This window comes from Sander vitreus, chromosome 24 (genome assembly GCF_031162955.1).
Source record: "Sander vitreus isolate 19-12246 chromosome 24, sanVit1, whole genome shotgun sequence".
Lineage (NCBI taxonomy): Eukaryota > Metazoa > Chordata > Actinopteri > Perciformes > Percidae > Sander > Sander vitreus.
In genome coordinates this window covers 11,489,214-11,509,641 of record NC_135878.1, presented here as the reverse complement: position 1 = coordinate 11,509,641, position 20,428 = coordinate 11,489,214, and the positions used below count along the sequence as shown (strand labels likewise).

General features: G+C 40.5%; 2 protein-coding genes across 5 annotated transcripts in view; both read right to left on the bottom strand.

Annotated features, from left to right (window-relative positions):
- Positions 1–12,561, bottom strand: part of hecw2b (HECT, C2 and WW domain containing E3 ubiquitin protein ligase 2b) — a 146,959-nt gene extending 134,398 nt beyond the window's left edge. Inside the window, exon 1 of the mRNA XM_078243453.1 lies at positions 12,192–12,561. The gene's annotated coding sequence lies outside the window, so the exon portion shown is untranslated. The remainder of the gene's footprint in view (positions 1–12,191) is intronic.
- A 1,169-nt stretch (positions 12,562–13,730) lies between these two features.
- The window catches only part of gtf3c3 (general transcription factor IIIC, polypeptide 3), a 62,660-nt gene continuing 55,962 nt past the window's right edge, over positions 13,731–20,428 (bottom strand). For 3 of the 4 annotated variants that reach the window (XM_078244061.1, XM_078244063.1, XM_078244062.1), the window contains exons 14-19: positions 16,307–16,532; positions 15,671–15,725; positions 15,337–15,472; positions 14,614–14,738; positions 14,375–14,527; positions 13,731–14,139 (exon numbers count right to left, since the gene is read on the bottom strand). In XM_078244061.1, coding sequence (XP_078100187.1) covers positions 14,017–14,139; positions 14,375–14,527; positions 14,614–14,738; positions 15,337–15,472; positions 15,671–15,725; positions 16,307–16,532 — 818 coding nt within the window. In that variant the 3' untranslated portion in view covers positions 13,731–14,016. Of the gene's footprint in view, positions 14,140–14,374; positions 14,528–14,613; positions 14,739–15,336; positions 15,473–15,670; positions 15,726–16,306; positions 16,533–17,825; positions 18,038–20,428 lie in introns of those variants that run through there. The other variant, XM_078244064.1, reaches the window with a different exon arrangement.

Sequence of the window (20,428 nt, the reverse complement as noted above, 5' to 3'; positions counted from 1 at the left end):
TTGCATTGTTTTGGCTTCCACTAAGTCTCTAAATTTAAGTGTGTGAGTTTATGTGTGTGTGAGGCATTTTCAGGACTGATCCAGAACCCTGCAGGGACCTCAGGCACAACAATTGACCCACTTCCATCACTAGGTGGTGCTATAGCAGAAAAAACACATTTGGCCGTATAACTCTCAAACCGTATCGTCGTGTTCCTTGGATCCAGCTGAATCTCCTGATATAGGCCATGCCCATTTTCACCTAGACTTTTATTTGTGAAAAATCGTGATTTATCAAAAACCTACTTTGCAGAACTACTCCTAGACCGTGCGACCGATCTGCACGAAACTTGGCACATAGCATCTCCAGACCAACCTGACAAAAAGTTATCTAAAGAATTTTTATAGGATAAATATTGTGCATATTACGCACAAACAAATTTGTGTAGCTAACTATACATGGATTTCTCTGCAACGTCATCACTGCTTGCGCACGCAACCGGGGGGCAGAAAGAAGACGTGTTTTGTGTAGCTAGTAGTAGCAGCATAGTGTAAGTCAAAATGCCAAGGAGTTGTTGCGTGGTTAAATTGTACAAACAGAGCCAGTGATGGATGCCTGATGTTTAACATACCTAGGGGGAAGCATGCTTTTGCCAAATACCGGCAGAGGTTATGGCTTCAGGCTCCCATTGGATCAATCAGAAAAGTTGGAGCTTGTTCAGCTAAGTGATAGCTACCTGTCAAGGCTGTAGTACTCGAGTCCGGACCATAGACAGTTAAAGGTCCGGACTCGAGCCAAGTTTAGACTGCTAACTAAAGCTACGCAGATGTTTTGCTAACGTTAGCGCAACAGCGTTAGCCTAGCCTGCTAGGTAAATATTACGACTGCCTTCGGAGTTTCTTATATCTGCGTCCACGTTGTCAACATAAGCCATCTGGCGTTAGTGCTCCTTTTGTACCAAAATTGTATTGAATGAAATATTAAGCTTCGCTCCTACGAGATGGGTGGGTTTTTATTACGTTACACACAAAGCTAACTGGCTATAGTTAGCCTGTATGCTAGCGGACATTAGCTAACGTTGCTGAGACAGTGGCAGTAGAGTTTCGGCGAGCTAACCACGACAGTGTTGTCGCCCTCTCGCCCACAATCAACCTTTGCTGCTAAAAACAGTCAACCTGCAGTGATGTTTTGAAATGGAGACACACATATCGTACCTTTTCCCGGAAAATCCTGGCCATTATTTTAAGGCATAAACCATCCATAGGGGTGCACTCAGGGGTAACCCTTCTGCTAACATTGGCTATTACATTAGCTTAAAACGATAATTATAGCCATACATATATATCACAGTAACACTGCAAAATTAAAGACAGACAAACAGATCCAACTAAAATCACGTTTTATTGAGTCAGCAGTTATATATAAACAATAAGGAAAGCTTCAATACTTAGCTCACCAATCTGGCTTTCTGCCCCTGGTATGCGCACGCACCCTGTAATGTTTGTAAACAGGAAACCCATGTATGAAAACACCAACTTTGCCATATCTCGACCAAAATAAATGCTATCAACGCGAAACTTTAGATTATTGTTTGTCATGACCCTCTGAGGGTCCCCCAGACAATTGGCCACTAGGGGGCGCTACAAGTATAAACAGTTTATATCTCATGAACAGCTCATCTGATTTTTACGAAATTTTGAGGGTACCATCTAGGGCCACTCCTGAGACCACGCCTACAGTGACGGATTCGTTAAAGTGGGCGTGGCCTATGGGACCCAGGTTTGGATTCACCACTTAAACTAATGTGAGCAACTTCAAATTTACAGTGTAGATGTACAATGGGTCATGGACCTCACATACCAAAAATTACACATATGGACCACTAGGTGGCACTATAATGAGGTCAAACGTGTTTTTGCCTATAACTCCCACATTAGAAACCCTTACATCCACTTGTTCCTTGAATCGAGCTGAATCTAATTATATAGGCCACGCCCATTTCCGCTAAGAAGTTTTTTCGCAATATCGCGCAATGTGCAAAACCAACTTTTTCAAACTCCTCCTAGGCCGTACGACCAATCTGCACGAAACCTGGTAAGTAGCATCTCCAGATAGACCTGACCAAAAGCTATCAAAAGAATTTTGCTACAATAAACTATGCACAATTTACAACCAAACTGATCTTCGTAGCTAGCCACAAAACACAAACTTTAGCATATCTCGGCCAAATTAATAGGTATCAGAGCAAAACTTGGTAATATTCTTCGACATCCCACTCCAAGGCTCTGTACCAAATTTGGTGAGGATCGGCCATTAGAGGGCACTATAATGAACGTAGACGCGTTTTGGCAAATAATGCATTTAAATGGGAAATTTGCAATGGCAATATCTCTGCCGCAGTAAATGTTATCATCACATAACTTGAGATTATTGTTCGACATGCCACTCTGTGGCTCTATACCAGATTTGGTGATAATCGGCATTTAGGGGGCGCTATAATTGAGGTAGAAGTGTTTTGGCATTTTACTCAATGAATGGGAAATTTGCTATTGCATTTCACTACAGACTTTGGAACTTGCACTTAGTGAAATTCCCTGGCTTTTGCCTCGCCGCTGTCGTGCTTTGGTTCTCCTTTCGACGGGTCCGCTTTTGTGGGCTCCGCTTTCATGAGCTCCGTGTGTCATCAGGGGCGACTTGCGCCAGGGGGGACTCGCGCTGGGGAGGCTTGGACCCCGTCATAACTGCTTGCAGTTCTAGTTTTTATTTCCAAATAACACTTTGTTTTATTTAAATTCAGAGACAACTTATTAATATCAAACCATCTTTTAAGATTTTCAGCTCTTTGTCCACTGTATCCGAAAGCAGAGCAAAATAAATTAGTATCAACACATATTTCAACAATTTAGACACATTACAGATATCATTTATGTACAATATGAACAGTTTTGGACCGAGTATTGAACCTTGTGTAACCCTACGTTACTTTCTTTAAATCAGATTTATCATCACGTATTTGTACATACTGCTGTCTACTGTCCAGATAGTTACTAAGCCATCTGTGTGCTACACCTCTTATGCCATATGTTCTAGTTTTGTCATTAATATTGCATGATCTATATGTCAAATGCTTTTTTTAGGTCTATAAATACTCATACAGTGAATTTCTTATTTTCTATTGCTGTTGATATCTCCTCTACTAATTCCATAACTGCCATTGTGGTGGATCAGTTGGATCTGAAACCATATTGATAACTCAATAATGTGTGGGTTTCAATAGCCGCTTTCCGACCAAGTAGTTACAGGAATGTAGTTATAGGAACAGTCCACTTCTAAACAGCTCTAACTACTCTCCCCCAAAACCGGTTTTTACCATTTGCATTCGCACTGGCCAAGTGGCCATAGGAACTGGTAGGAGGGGTAAGGGAGTGACGCAAGCACGGCAACGGTCTTCATAGCGTCGTCACTTGACTTTTGTGTTACAATAAAGAATAAATGGAGTTCGAACGGCAGCTTTTAAAGACTAAGCTGGAGTACTTAACAGAGAAACACAGAAGACGAAGACTCCAGCGTAATATGATCCTAATTAATATGATGGAAGAAGATAGAAGAGCAGAGTGCAACAGGCAAACTAAACGATGGGTAAGTTTAACTAGCATTAACAATTAGCTGGTTGAATGATGTTTGTCTTATGAGTTAGCATACATGCACCGTTTGAGTTTCAGACGTTGCTAGATCACTAAGGGTTCCTATGTGGAAAAGGGAAAAGGAAAAAGACCCTTCCCTGAAGTAGGAGCTGAAAGAGTTACAGGAACTGCGGTCAAAGGAACTTAATAATCCCCAAATTGGTCCAGTCGGAACACGAGAAAAAAAGGGTTCTAGGAACGTTATGTTCTAGGAACAGCAAAAATTCCTCCGGTCGGAAAGCAGCTAATGAAGTGGTCCATTCTTAGAACAAAAAGTTTTTCGAATACCTTAGAGAACTGAGGAAGAAGAGAGATAGATCTGTAATTCGAAAAGGAGTGAATGTCTCCATTTTTATAGATGGGTATGATCTTTGCTATTTTCATTTTGTTGGGAAATATGCCCATTAGGAATGATTGGTTACACATATAGGTTAATGGTTTTGCTATAGTCTCTATAATATTTTGAACTAGTGTCATATCAATATCATCACAATCAGGAGATTTTTAGGGGTCCAAGCCCGAAGGGGCTTGGAACCGTGTTTGCAAGGCACCATGCAAACATGCAAACCATGCATGGTTTAGCCGTGCAGGGTGGGGCGGTGCCATTTTCAGGATTGGTCCAGAACCCTGCAAGAACCTTGGACACAAAAATTAAGCCACTTCCACCACTAGGTGGCGCTATAGCAGGAAAAAAATTACCACACCGTACATCGCACATTAAAAATACTCATATTCACGAGTTCCCTGAATTTAGCTGAATCTTCTGATATAGGACCATTTCCGTCTAAACTTTTCTGCGCAGAAAAAATTGTGATTTACTCCTCCTAGACCGTGCGACCGATCCACACGAAACTTGGTAAGTTGCACCTCCAGACCGGCCTGACAAAAAGTTATCAAAACAATTTTTACTGGTTAAAAAAATTGTTGCAAATTACGCACAAACTAATTTGTGTATCTAGCTACGAAAACACGAACTTGGCCATATCTCTGCCAAATTAAATGCTATCAATGCGAAACTTTAGATTGTTGTTTGCCATGACCCTCTGAGGCTCACCAACACATTTTACGAAAATTGGCCACTAGGGGACGCTACAAGTATGAAAAGTTTATCTCTCATGAATAGGGTTGGGTACCGTTTGAATTTTTACGATTCCGATGCCGAACCGGTACTTTTAAAACGATTCCAATTCCTAACTAATTCCTAAACAGATTCTTGAAAAACTGAAAAATGACATCAAAGAAAGGCTTTTTTATGGAGTTTTTTTTTTTAAATTGAAAATTTTAATTTAACAATATATTAACGTTTTAAAGTACTTAAATATATAATAAGTAAACCTAAGTCACCTACCACATAACTACAATAATTTAACAAATAACGGTTACATTTTTAACAAGTAAAAACTAAATAAATGTTGAGTTGAATGCCAACCAGCTTCAAACTTTAGCAGTTCTTTTGCAGAAATATTACCATATTTGCCTTCTCTGGCAAGATACTACACCTCTCCTGACTTACGGCATGTCCTGCACAGGAGAAAACTCTCTCAGATGGTGTCCAAAAGGCCTGTACACACAGGTATGACTTAACTGCGTATTTGCACGACCGTCGGACATCGCATTAAACGGTGCAAAAGTCATAAAAGGGGGCGTGGTCTGAGTACATGGGCGTGGTTAAAGTATAGGGGGCGGCTCAGTATCACATGTGGACCACACATAAGTTTCATGTAAAATCGGATGAAGTTTGTCATATAAGGCTGATTTCCTGTTGCCACCGGGGGGCGCTATGACCAAAAGTCAATTTTTGCTTATAGATGTCCTCAGGCATGGACTCTTGTCAATCATGAGAAATTTCGGCCAAATTGGACAACGTACACTCAAGTTACAACAACTTCTTCATTCATCGATAAATGCTCAAAATGGCCGCCACGTCCACACCATTGGACGAAAACTCAAGCTTTTAATAACTTTTCATCGTAAAGGTCTTGAGATGGCACAAAATGAATTTGAAGTCGATGGGATGAAATCTCTAAGAGGAGTTCGTTAAAGTATAGCGCCTTGACTTTTAGGCCTACTTCCTGTTGCCACTAGGGGGCGCTATAACTCGGAGTCAATATCAGCCTGTAGATATCCTCAGGGTTGGACTCTTATGAATCCTGAAAAGGGACGCCCGGGAGATTTACTTCAAATGTTGCGCACAGCCTCAGCGGAGCAACGGGGAACAGCTGTGCCGAGTTTCCTCTGATTCAGAATAACTGTTGCCAGGGGCTCAATTTTTACAGTTTTGTAGGGGGCGCTAGCGAGGCATTTTTTCACGCCCATCTACGAAACCCTTAAAATATAAATTTTCTCACCAGGCCTGATGCGCGTGCAAAGTTTGGTAGTTTTTGAGTATGATAAGGTCCCCAAAAAGGCGATTCATTTTGCAGGAAAAAAAAATGGAAGGGGCGTGGCCTGGGTATGTGGGCGTGGTTAAAGTATAGGGAGCGGCTCACTATCACATGTAGACCACACATTATAAGTTTCATGTAAATCGGATGATGTTTGTCATATAAATGATTTCCTTTTGCCAGCAGGGGGCACTATGACCAAAAGTCAATATTGGCCTGTAGATGTCCTCAGGCCTGGACTGTTGTTTATCATGGGAAATTTCAAGATGAATGGACAATGTACACTGTAGTTACAGCCACTTTCTTGTTCATCGCTAAACACTCAAAATGGCCGCCATGCCATGCCATGCCCACACCGTTGGACGAAAACTCGAGCTTTTAATAACTTTTCATCGTTAAGGTCTTGAGATGCAGAAAACGAATTTGAAGTCAATCCGATGAAATCTCTAGGAGTTTGTTAAAGTATAGCACCTTTTTTTAGGCCTACTTCCTGTTGCCACTAAGGGGCACTATACTTTTAAGTCAATATTGGCTAGTAGATGTCCTCAGGGTTGGACCCTTATGAATCCTGAAAAGTTTCGAGCCAATTGGTCAATGTACACTCAAGTTACACCCACTTCCTATTTCCTACAGGAAGTTGGTCCTCTATAACTTAAGCATTTTTTGCACTATTAAAACTCTTTTAATAACTTTTCATCTTTAACGTCTTAAGATGGCACAGACCAAATTTGAAGTCGATCGGATTAAATCTCTAGGAGGAGTTTGTTAAAGTATGACGTGGAAATGGCCAAAAAACTACTTTCAATTCAAAATGGCAGATTTCCTGTTGAGTTTAGGGTATTACTCCAATGAGCTTTTTTGTATGTCTTGACATGATACATATGCATACCAGATTTCGTGAGTCTACATCAAACGGGGCAGGGGCTGTTTTTCAGGGGGTGCTAGTGAGCCATTTTTGTGTGTGCCTATTCCCGAAACACATAAAATACGTACATTTTCACCAGGCTTGATGCGACCGCCAATTTTGGTGAGTTTTTTAGTATGTTAAGCCCCTCAAAAAAGCGATTCTTTTGCCGGGAAAAGAAAGAAGAATTCCTTCAGTTTCAATAGGGCCTTCGCCAGACTCCGGCTATCACTCTCTGACTCTGTGGCAGAAACCCTCATTCATAATTTCATAACCTCCCGTTTGGACTACTGCAATGGAGTCCTGTCTGGGCTCCCCAGCAAAACCTTAGACAGGCTCCAGTATGTCCAAAACTCTGCTGCTAGGGTCCTCACCCACACCAAGACCTAGCAGTAAGTCACCCCAACCCTCAGCCACCTTCACTGGCTCCCAATTAAGTCCTGCATCACCTATAAAATCCTCCTTCTCACCTACAAATCCCTCCATGCCCTGGCCCTTCAGTACCTCTCCAACCTCCTCCATCCATACACCCCACCCTGAACTGCTCTCCATTCCCCAACCAGACTCTGTACCTTCGTGCCTGCCCTGCAATATTGGTATTTTTCTTTGTTAGATGGTCATTCAGGAACACATTTGTCCCCTGCAGCTTCCTGGCCTGTCTCAGTAATTCCATTTTGGCTTTTCTATTTACAAAGCGTATTATAATGTTTGGTTTGGCGTTACTGTCCTTCCGAGGAATTGTGTGAGATGCTGAGATCGCGTTCATTTTATTAATACTGTGGCTTTCAAGGACCGAATCACTTGTTTTTTCCAAGGACTCTAGCTCACTCGGTTTAGCTTCTCCACCTTTTTCCTTATCTGTCTCTCGAGCGTAGGTTTGATGTCCACTTATCAAGTCATCCATTCGAGAATATTGTTGCATGTCATCTACTCATCTCTTCAGGTCAGTTATTTTCTTATCCTTCTCCTTGGTGGTTGGGTTACCACTTTGCTTATTTCCTCCGACATTAAGTTACGAGATTTTCTTATCTCCTCCATCTCGTCCTCATTGTGCTGTTGTTTCTTTGATGGCATTATAGTCTCTTTAAGCAGCAAAAGACGTTCGAATTGTTTTCCGAGTCGCAGAGCTTCTCAAATCAACCAGCACTCACATCAAGTCAGGTGCTGGTGCAGGTGCTGAGCTAAAGGATGTGTCTCTGCTCCACACCTCCAGATCTGATGAAAAAAGACAGGGAGGACATGCACCAAATCATTAACACTTTAGACCCTGGTTAGTACTCGCCCCCAGACCATGTGTACCAATTTTGGTGAAATTCTTTCCTCTGGGTTTTGCTGTACATATTTGTGGTGTTTATGGGTTAAACTCAAAATCTTTGCGTAGGCCTATTCAAGGACTGAAAATATATCTTACAAATTTTATGTTGAAACCATTAGTGAATTATGGATAATTTACTGTTAAGCTCCACCCTTGGCGAAATTCTTTAATTGATTTGTTTCTTCACCAATCTTGCTCATTTATAGTAGAAATGTGTATCTCAGTCCCGCAAGGCAGCAACACCAATCAAAACTGACAAAGTTCTATTAATTTTACAGTTTTTCATATTATGCAAATTTGCCAAAAAATCCATCATGGCAGACCTCTATGGTCCAAGAGGCTTTTTTGTAGGGCACATTGAACTGCATATGTGTGACAAATTTTAAGTCAATCGGACTTATGGCGTGAGGGACGTTTCCTTTCTAAAATCGTTTTTTTAATCTGTAGCGCCACCATGTGGCCGATTGGGCACATATTTTTCAGGAACCGAATGCACATCATTTCCAGCGATTCGCGAGTTCAAACCCTTTCTCGGCCAACAGAAGGATGTAAATGGATTGCATTAACGCTTTTCTAGTCTTAACGACTACTCAAAGCATTTTTGCTTTTTTACACACACCTTTCACTCACATTCATACAGTTTGAGATTGGACTGCAGGGCCTGGGATCGAACCACCGAGGCTCTACCACGTGAGCTACAACTGGCTCAGGAAGCAGCTCAATCACCAAAAGTCAATGCAGCAAGTAGTGTTGAGCGGATTTCTAGCTCCACAAAGCTGAGCAAAACCACTTCAGATGGTTTAATGCTCTATAGAAAAAGTGGTGAAACCAAGCACACACCCGTTTCATCGCTACAATAGATGCAGCAAGTCCCGCGATTTCGCCCCCTTTATCGGATTTTAACTAAACTTGGTACGTACGTTCAGTACGTATTATGCATATTAGCAAAAAATCCATCATGGCAGCAAAAACAATAGGGTTCTACCCCTTCGGGGTTTGAACCCTAAGTAGAGGCAAAAGCAGGTTCTCTGCAGATACAGACGCCACACACTTCTAATGGGTCATAAGAGACGATTGAGGCTACATCCACACTACTACCATTTTCATTTTTGGCGTTTTGAAACAAAACTACTTTTACTAGTATAAATCTGGAAGGGACTTCTGAGATAGGACCACACTAATACACACACACACACACACACACACACACACACACACGCACACACACACGCACACACACACACTCCTGAAATAGCTGTAGCGTGATTGGAGAACAATGAGGCAGTCCAATCAGAGGCAACAGCTTCCTGTTCCCAACACGTTCCTCTGTGCCACTTTGTCCGTGTGTTTGTGTTTCGGTGCATTCTTGTACTTCTGACCTTGTACAGACATGACATGACAGTGCTCCACCAACTGTAGACCAGGTTCGAGACAAGCTCATACTGGCAATTCAGGCAAATGCCAGATGAGCCAGCCCACCAGGCCTCCACCAGAAATGGGGGATTACTTTTGTGAGAAAAAAAAAAATCTGCGATCACTTACACCTCACGCCTCTCCATAGTGATGCAGAATGTAAACCGAAAACGAGTAAATCCAGGGATTGCAAAGAACAGGAAGTGGGAGGTGTTTCAGACTGTCAATCATTCGCGAACAGTGTGGGACCCTAAGGCTAAAACAAAGGGCCTTCTAGGTGGCCATCTAAACATTAGAAGTATACTGTATAAAAGTGAGCAAATACAGCATCTGTTACTGGATTCAAACCTTGACTTTTTATTAGCATGCAGCTTCTTAATAGTTACAAGTATGCTAACGTTAGATTGTAATGGAAAGAAGCAGCACTTTCTACTGTCAATAATCACAAATAAAGGCTACTGAACCAAGTACTACCCAACCGGACATGTTTCAGCAGTAATGTGACCCGAAATTGGGGAGAATTTAACAACATTGGCAGCCAAGATGACATATTTTGCTGCCATTAGCATGTAGCTACATGCGACAATGTTAACATGTATCTTTAAAAAAAAAAAAAAAAAAATTCCAGTCCTGCCTACCTGGAGCAGATGACCAATCGGAGAAGTTCGGGCTAAGCGTTGCGTAACACTCAGCAAAAAGTAGAAGAAAAAAAACCTGTTGAAACTGCAGCGTTCAGAACAGTGGGAAATTTGAACGTTTTAACTCACAGGGATTTGTCTAAAATATGTTTACCTCATTATTTGTTTTGGCCACGTTTAACATTAAAATCCGACATTATAACACTGTAGATATGACAGAAAATAAGGAAAAGCATAATATGTCCATTTTAAAAGATGTTTATGTTGAAATAAATATAACACATGTAGTTATGTATCTCGTTACACATTTGTCCTGTTATGTGGGGTGGTGATGGTGCAGTTGATATGACATGCCTTTGGTGTGGGAGACCTAGGTTCGATTCCCACTGCGATACATCAACCAATGTGTCCCTGAGCAAGACACTTAACCCCTAATGTTATGGACATAATGTGCAAAAATAGATTTTCCAATAGATCGAACCAATGTGTTTTTTTAGAAGGAACATTTGAACGTAATTTTTGGTAGGTTTGGCAGCCCTATGTATTAGATTGATCAAATGAGATGAAGATGAGAAGAGCATCCTGTTTGTGCCATCTTGCACCCCCATGCTTTATCATCTATTTCAAAATAAATGGGACCATAATTTACAAAATGAACATTATGCTGTACTGAAGAAGACTTAAAGTTAGCAATTGAGGCCATTAACTCATTACATACATGTTTATTAAGGTAACAAATAAAGTGAGAAGTAGGGTATATTTTCCCATAAACGTCTATAGAAACAGACTTCTTTTCCAAACCAGTGGAGTCGCCCCATGCTGGAAAATAGCTAGAATGCAGATTTAAGGCACTTCCGCATTGGCTTCAATTTTCAGACACAGAAGCTTAATCTATTATTTTTATAAAGGCAGGATACATTGATAATAAAGGCGGTATCAAATATCAGGTCAATAGGCATAGTAGTCAAAATAGGCTTAATACACTTGAGAATCTCCCTTGTATTTGAGTGCAATGCCAAGGTGCAGCAGAGTAGTGGTGGAGTTCTAGAGATTCTACTTTAAATTCTACTGAATGATACATAAATGATATTTCTCCTGCATGAATCTTATCCAGCATCACCCACATTGGCCTACTTCTTTATCATACACTGATAATGCTGCACATCCAAATTAAAATATTTTGCAAAGATAATGGATCCGATTAGGCTATCCGTTTTTAGTGATAAACACACATCTGCAAGCATATTACCATATTAGCATATTGGTGCATGCTAAAGAAAGCCACAATCTTATTATTAGCCAAAGATCTCAGCACAAGGAGCAGGCAGATACCTTCCAATAAATTTCCTGAGAAATCTAACCTCCGCCTACACTGTACTTTATTATAGAGATTACAATCGGTTTAAGATCCTACATGAAGCTATTAGATAAACTGCTATTCTGTGATTGATTTGATTGTGAGCACACATATCTCTGATCGGATTTCTTTAACAGTGTGTGTGTGCGTGTGAGAGCACTGTTGACTTGGCTTTTTGCATAAAACCACTTTTACATTTGACTACAACGCATGATGCTGAAGATTTTAGTTTGGCTTTGTTGTTGTTTCTATTAGGCCTTTGTCACTGTTGCTCGTGTGCTCGCCATGTAGCACATCAAAGCATGACTTCATCAGCTTACAATACTAGCCAAGTCAGAGGCAGCCCTTTACAGAACAATAGCCTACAGATTGATGAGTTAAAAGAAAATGTGATACATTTGCGTGTAGAAATCGCAGTTAATGGCTTGATGGCAACATTAGGGTGCAGATCCACATCATGGTAACCCCAAACACAAATAACTAATATCAGGCTATACATCTGAGACGCATCACTTACCTTTGCTACGGCAATTTAACGTCGTTTACAACCTGCATGCAAAAAAATTACCGAAGAAGTTGCTTAATCATGGTCGACAGACCTCCATGCGGCCCGGGCACCGCCGATCCATCATCGGCTTCCAAGCCGGCTTCGGTGCTCCAGAGCCCGGGCGCAGCGCCGCTGACCCACGGTAATACAGCCTCTGGTAAAAGTGAAAATGTTTTATTTATTTTTTATTATTCCCGTTTTTAAATCATAGTTGCCATCTATTCTCTCCACGGCATCGTTTACTTATCCGCCAGGCTGCGTGAGACGCGTTCATTTCTTATTTATTTGGCTGGACCTCTTCACATCCGCCTCCCCATTTCCTCTGCCTCTCTCTCTCTCTCTCTCTCTCTCTCTCTCTCACTCTCACACACACACACGCACACACACACACCTCTTTATTTGCTTATGGTTAAAGGACATAAAACCGTCTTAAAATACATACATCCATGAATAAAACCAACCGCATTCCGATTCTAACAAATTTATGCTGGTTAGGATAGGAACTTTTTTTTAAAAGCCAGGCTTGTTTGTGGCAGTGGACAGTATGGATACTGTCGAAGCTTAGCATCAAAATAACTGAACCACCACTTTATAAATCACGGGTCGCTAGACACAGTGCAAACTAACCAACTTTTTTTTTCTTATTTGCATATTACCATTTTACAGCTAAAAAGTAGGACACTAAAATGTTATTTTTTTAATTTAAATTTTAAGGAGCCCATAAGATCACCCTCTACTTTCTGCAGAGGCATCTGTAACTGGTTGACAAATCTCTTCTCTGTTATCTGGAGAGACTCTGGACAGGACACAGACTGACAGTTACTATATTATTATGTACTGTAGATATCATGAGAGAAATATAAACTTACTATTGACTAACTAGAAAATAGCATACTTACCATGTGATTAATACTAAGATAATATTGGGTACACCAGGTGGTGTAAATACAACAGCAAAATCATAAATTCATATTAATATTTTAAAGTGATATCAGAAATTCCATTTTCTCAAAAACAAGACGATCCATCTCATGGGGTCAACAAATTTGAATATAGAATGTGGTACTTTTTACAGTATTTTCTCAGTTTATTGTAAATTACTAAATTGTATCACGTGCTCTTAATCCAGACAGAGATATAGGATTATTACAGTATTATACTGGGCTTAAAAAATGATAAACTGTGAAATAGTGTTCTGATTGTTTTATGATTCAGTAGGCAAATGTAGTTTACTAACGCCGTTTCTATACTGTATTACTAACATTATTCAGGGACTGGGAAATAGGGCTTACAAGCAAAGCCCCACCCCCCTTCAACCAGCTGGCCTACATCAAATGCAGTGACCCATAAGAGAAAGAAGAAACGTAATGGAAGCAGACGGTTAGGATAGGAGATGAAGGGATTTAGCAAATAAACAGAATGCCTTAATCCCTGAAAAACAAAAGAAAAAGTCTGTCCCTCCATCTTTTGTCACATTACTGTTAAAGAAAAAGAATAATCACAACAGAACATGACCAAAGCAACATCATGCTAATTTTTATGATTTAAAAATATATAAACAATACATCTGAGACTTTGACTGAAAATTTCTTAACGAAAATACTATTATTTCAGTATTTATTAATTTATACATCTATTCTAACATCATATCTAACATAATATTTATGTGTTTATTAATTCATAATTTTTAGTCCTTTATATTTTAGTCCTCCATATTTTTTACAACGTACAGTACTTGCAGGGGTTCTCAAAAATCAAAAATCATGGCACAGATATTTAGTCATTTGTGTGCATTTCAAACAATGCAGTGTGAATTGATAAGCTGGTGGGCCATCTCCATGTTTCCGCTGGCCTGGTAGATGAGAGAGATGTTGAAGGCAATCTCCCTCCTCAGATCCACCTGATCATCAGGGATACCCTGAAGGGAGGACCAGTGGTGAAAGGATGAAGAGAGAGATAGACAAAAAGAGGAAACAATCTTGTAAGGCTGCAATATTGAGGTCTACTAGAAAATTGTCTGTGCACCAAAACTGGTGAGAAAAACAATTGTCAATGTCCTGAATACAAGTGAGGGATATTTTCTGAATTCAGTCACTATGATAGAGCACCCAAACATGGTTGAAATGGTTAGGTGATATTGTATGTATACACACCTCCAGTTTCTGAGCAGGCAGTGTAAGTGCCTTCTGGTAGTAATGTATGGCCAAATGTGTGAGGCCCATCTGATGCAGCGCTCTGCCCAGGTTGTACATACTCTCTTGACACTCTCCACGGAGCTCCACATACCGCCACAGAAAGGAGAAACCCTGAAAACACACACTTATATTTAAGAAAAGAGTAAGGTATGTAACTGTAAAGCTAAAAGAGGGACTATGACAAACAAACACTGTACCTGCAGCACCAGTGTATGTCGTTTGGCAACATACTTCTGAGATGCCATGTGGAAGAAGGTGAGACCCACACAGAGGCTGTGGAGTGGGTTGTTGGGGTGAGTCTGGAAGGCCTGAACATACTGGCCTAAAGACACACAATGTGTTAATTTGAATACTAATGGAAATTATAGAGAAATTCTTAATCTTAATGGCCCAAAAAAACAATCGGCAACAAACCATATTTTTCATTTTATTAACAATGTTTTGAAGATCTCAAGATTGTAGATTGTTTTCTGAATTGTCTTTTAGTTATGGCAAGGAAATGTATAACTGCATATTATCTTATGGCGCTATGAGAATGGACATGCAGATAAAAGGAAGTGTATGAAATTGGGAATTTTACTTATAGACTGAAATTAAAAAACAAAAAAAATATTGAACAAATATTTCTCATCATTTTAAGAGAAATAATGAAAAAATAATGCAAGTTTATTTTTAGTCATGGTGGCAATTCTAAGCTTTTTTTGAGAAACTTCATTCAGAAATCAATCATTAAAGGTAAAAACCTTTTTTGCATTGTAATGTGGCTGCAATTCAGAAAAAACATGTCATATCAAGCTGTGTTGTCAGAGCAACAAGATGACAATGAGCAAACCTAAACATGAGAAAAATGCTGAAACGGGTGTTTTCAAACCATTTTGTACTTAATTCTCTAAAACATGCAGAACAAGTATGTTTGTTACCCAGAGCGTGTTTGAAGCTCCCTGATACCATGGCGTTGTGTCCACACAGGACACATAAGGCATGGTTATCAGGATGTTTTAACAGCAGACGCAGACAGAACCGATGGTGACGCTGGTGTTGGGAGGTTATTGTCAGCTGAGGGAAATAAAAAACCCATCTCATTTGTATACGTCCACAAGAACAGACACAGGAACAGCGTTAAACACTATTTGGTATTTTTGTCACAGATTGTTGGTCTTTACAGCTTTAATGTGGTATATTGCGTGCTAGGAGGGTGTTTTCTTTATCACTTTATGAAAAGATAGATTTTTGCACACAGGGACATAGGCAGACCTGGTTAAATATATTCCAAAGCTGAGGCAGACCCACATTTTCCATCAGCATCAATCTGTTGAAAGAGAAAAACAGACAGAAGACAATTGATATTTTACTTTTCAACAACTGACATAAAAAGAAGTAATACAAGTGAACAATCGATTCACTTGCCTAACTGAGTTGTACATAAGTTATTCTATATCCACGACGTTTCACTTCCAGGATTGCTCCGTTGCCATCGGAAATTCTGCAGGATTTCACTTTTCAGCCAGATGTCTGTTACCTTCTGTATTGTTAGTGTTGGAATTCTAAACTCTAGTCTACTATGGTTAACTGCTCCTCAGATCTCTGCAGGGTAAATCGAGACAGCTAGCTAGACTATCTGTCCAATCTGAGTTTTCTGTTGCAAGACTAAAACAACTTTTGAACGTACGTTCCACCAAAACAAGTTCCTTCCAGAGGCTATTTTGCAGCTGCACCCTGGCTTTTCCCGGTGCTTAGCGCCGCCCATGACAATTGTGATTGGTTTCAAGAAATGCCAATAAACCACAGCACGATTTTCTCACATCCTGGAATGCTGTGTGGATTAGCCAGACCCTCCTCTACAGCGATGTGGAGGAATGCCTGGCAAAGCGAGACTATACATAAGTCTACCTAATGTAATTGTAGGCCTTGTAGTAGTTGTGGTCGAGGATGGTGGCGGACAGGCCGAAGAACTCCATCTCCTTCCTCTTGGGCTTGTTGTCGTAGAAGGAGAAGAACTCCATGGCGGACTCTACTAGGAGCTCGGCCTCCTCATAGCGCCGCACCTCACATAGTGTCAGCACACAGCTCACCAACAGCTGCCACCAGTCTTCTTTTGACAGAACGTTGGTTTTACCTGGGCACAGGGATGAGATTATGCCATTAGTATAGCATCAGTATGAATTGTAATTAGGGCTGCACGAAAATATGCGATAACATTGTTTAATTTCGTTCTGCATTTCTGTTGCTTTCAGTATTCTGCTAAAATACAACAAATTGCTTGTTGAATTTAAAACAAATGAAAGGAAATCATTTCCAACATTATTTTATTGAACAAATTGAAAATTGAATTGAATATAAATGGCAGCACTAAAAGAAGAAATATAGCCACAAGCTGCAATTCAAGGGTTCAAACCCTTTCTCGGCCAACAGAAAGATATAAATGGACTGCATTTATATAGCGCTTTTCTAGTCCTAAGGACTAATCAATGCACTTTTACTCATTACAGGCCCCTTTCAATCACATTTATACACTTTGAGATCAGACTGCAGGAACGTTCTGATTGTTAGGCAAATGCTTTACCACCTAAGCAAAAGCTGCCTTAGGAAGCAGCCCAATCGCCAAAGGTCAAAGCAGCAAGCAGCACTAAACAGATGCCTAATCGCCAAAAGTCAAAGCCACAGGCAGCATTGAACAGATTTCGGCCTAAATAGGCCACGCCCACATGCACCAATCAATATGACACTTCGTGGTTAATACTAGCCCCAAGACCATGTGTATTAATTATGTTAAAATTCTGTCCACCAGGTTTTGCGGTATATATTTGTGGTATTTTTGCCGCCCCCTATGGGTTAAAATTGAAATTGTTGTTTAGGCCTATTCCTTAGGAAGGACTGAAGATATGTTTCAAATGTTATGATGATTGGTCAAAACCATTATGGCCAATTTACCAGTGACGTCTTTACATTAGGGGCCGGGCCCCACTAGACGGCGCTGTGGAGCAGTGACATGATCAATAATTCAAAGTAACTAATAATCTAGAATTTAATATGTATATTCTTTGTAACTAACATTGTTGCTAGTTTTATTACATATAACAAGGTAGCGCTGTCCAATACATTCCAAATGGGCGATCTACCTGCTACTTCTAGCATTGTTCATTTGGTGAGCATGGGGCCGGCCCCTCAGCATTCATTAATCAAGTGAGCAGATGAAAACATTGTGCGCATGTTCAACGCGCTTTCAATAATAAGCTGTGGGGCACGAACATGTTGGCCCCATAGCCAATAAAACATAATAGAATGACCTACGTCAAGACATTTTTGAAACGTAATTTATGTAGTATGGGCATTGCTAGCCAGCTACTAGCTAGCACAACTGTCAGTTATGTTTGTTTGTTAGCTACTACGCATAGCAAGCAGTCCTGACCTCAACCCCATTGAACACTTGTGGGATCAGCTTGGGTGTGCTGTTCGTGCCAGAGTGACCAACACAACCACGTTGGCTGACTTGCAACAAATGCTGGTTGAAGAATGGGATGCCATCCCACAGCAGTGTGTGACCAGGCTGGTGACCAGCATGAGGAGGAGGTGCCAGGCTGTTGTGGCTGTGTATGGTTCTTCCACACACTACTGAAGCTCCTGTTTGTGAAATGAATAAATTGTTAAATTGCCAATACGTCTTGTTTCTTCAAACTTCAATCATCCCATCCACCAAACACCAAATGAGTCAATGGCAGAATAAGCTGTTTGGCATTGGCAGAGAAGATTTGGCAAATTTGTGGCGCAACCCACATACTCAGCGCTGCTGCTCATCCCACAAATGCATGTTCCTTACAAATGGGGCACCATTTGAAAGGGAACTTAACAGGCTTTCCAACGGTATAAGATTTATTGCCAAAAAACATTGTTACCACAGAGAAATAATCTACCAAACCCAAATGTCCTTACTTTTTGTGCTAAGTTTATATATATATATATATATATATATATATATATATATATATATATATATATATTTTAACCAATGATTCACCTAAATATTTGCTGTTTAAATGGTCCCGCTGACAGAAAATACATGTTATGAACTTCGTTACAACTAACATGTGATGTGCATTCTTTTTAGAAAACAATTAGTTTTTAGAAATGTCTTATGGTATATTGAAGTGTATTATTCAACTTTTGTTTTTGTTAAAGAAGCCAATAAACTAGAGCAAGTTTTTCTCTCATCTCGGAAAGCTTTGTGGACTAGCCAGACCTTTCTCCGCAACACTGTGGAGGAAGGTCTGGCAATGCGAGACTACAGAGACTGGAACATTTAATTGGCATTAAAGGAACTGCACTAAGCTGGTTCGAGTCCTATTTATCAGATCAACCTCAGTTTGTTAATGTTAACGATGAATCCTCCATGCACTCTAAAGTTAGCCATTGTGTTCCACAAGGCTTGGTGCTTGGAATATTATTAGGAAACACTTAAAATTTTCACTGTTATGCGAATGATACCCAAATATACCTATCAATCAAGCCAGATGAAATCAGTCAGTTAGTTACACTTTAAGAATGCATTCAGGACATAAATTCCTGGATGACCTACAATTTCCTGATGTTAAACTCAGACAAAACTGAAGTTATTGTGCTGAGCCCAATTATACCTATCAATCAAGCCAGACGAAACCAGTCAGTTAGTTAAACTTCAAGCATGCATTTAGGACATTAAATCCTGGATGACCTACAATTTCCTGATGTTAAACTCAGACAAAACTGAAGTTACTGTGATGGGCCCTAAACACCTCCAAAGCTGTTCAATAAAGATATAGCTACTCTGGATGGCATTGCACTGGCCTCCAGCACTACTGTCAGAAACATCCAAGTTATTTTTGATGAGGGTATATCCATTAATGGCAACATAAAACAAATCTCAAGAACCGTTTTTTCACCTGCGTAACATTGCCAAAATTAGGCACATCCTGTCTCAAAACGATGCAGAAAATAGTCAATGCATTTGTTACTTCAAGGCTGGACTATTGTATTTCCTTATTATCAGGTTGCTCAAACAAGTCCCTTTAGACTCTCCAGTTGATCCAGAACGCTGCAGGGCGTCTACGGACAAGAACAAAGAAAAGAGATAATATTTCTCCCATATTAGCTTCTCTGCATTGGCTTCCTGTAAAATCAAGGATTGATTTTAAAATCCTTCTCCTGGCCTACAAAGCTCTTAATGGTCAGGCACCATCATATCTTAAAGAGCTCATAGTACCCTATTGCCCCACTAGAGCACTGCGCTCCCAGAATGCAGAGTTACTTGTGGTTCACAGATTCTCCAAAAGTAGAATGGGAGCCAGAGCCTTCAGCTATCAGGCTCCTCTCCTATGGAACCAGCTCCCAGTCTGGGACCGGGAGGCAGACAACGTCCAGACATTTAAGAGTAAGCTTAAAACTCTCCTATTTGATAAAGCTTATAGTTAAGGAGTGAAGAGTGGCAGAGTTCGCCTAGACCGGCGTGGGAGGGTGTGTAGCCGCAGACACAGCGCTCCCTCCTTCTGTCTGCTTCTCTTCATAGTTGTTGGATTCATCTACCAACCCTTTGTAGGCTCTTAGTTATGCTGCTATAGTTTTAGACTGCCGGGGGACTTCCTTTGGCACACTGAGGTCCTCTCTTTTTCCATAGGGGCATTCATGTCCCAGTAATGCTTGTTACTAACTTAGCTCCAGGGGAGCTTATTCCCCGGAGTCCTTATGTTTTCTCGCCTCGCAGATTTCCTTGGATTGGGGTGGCACCTAAATTGTGGTTGCAGCTGCTGCCGTGGTCCTGCTCAACGTCCTGTTATGCCCTGCACTGCTACTACTATTATTTCTAGTCATAGTTCTATTATCTTTATTGTTACTATAATTACCACTGTTCATCATACCAACTGCTATAATTATTATGAATCATATTTCTCTATATCTGTATTAATGTCTCTGTGTCCCAACCGCCACCGGCCGCCCACCAAGAGTCAGGGTCTGTCCGAGGTTTCTGCCTGTAAAAAGGAC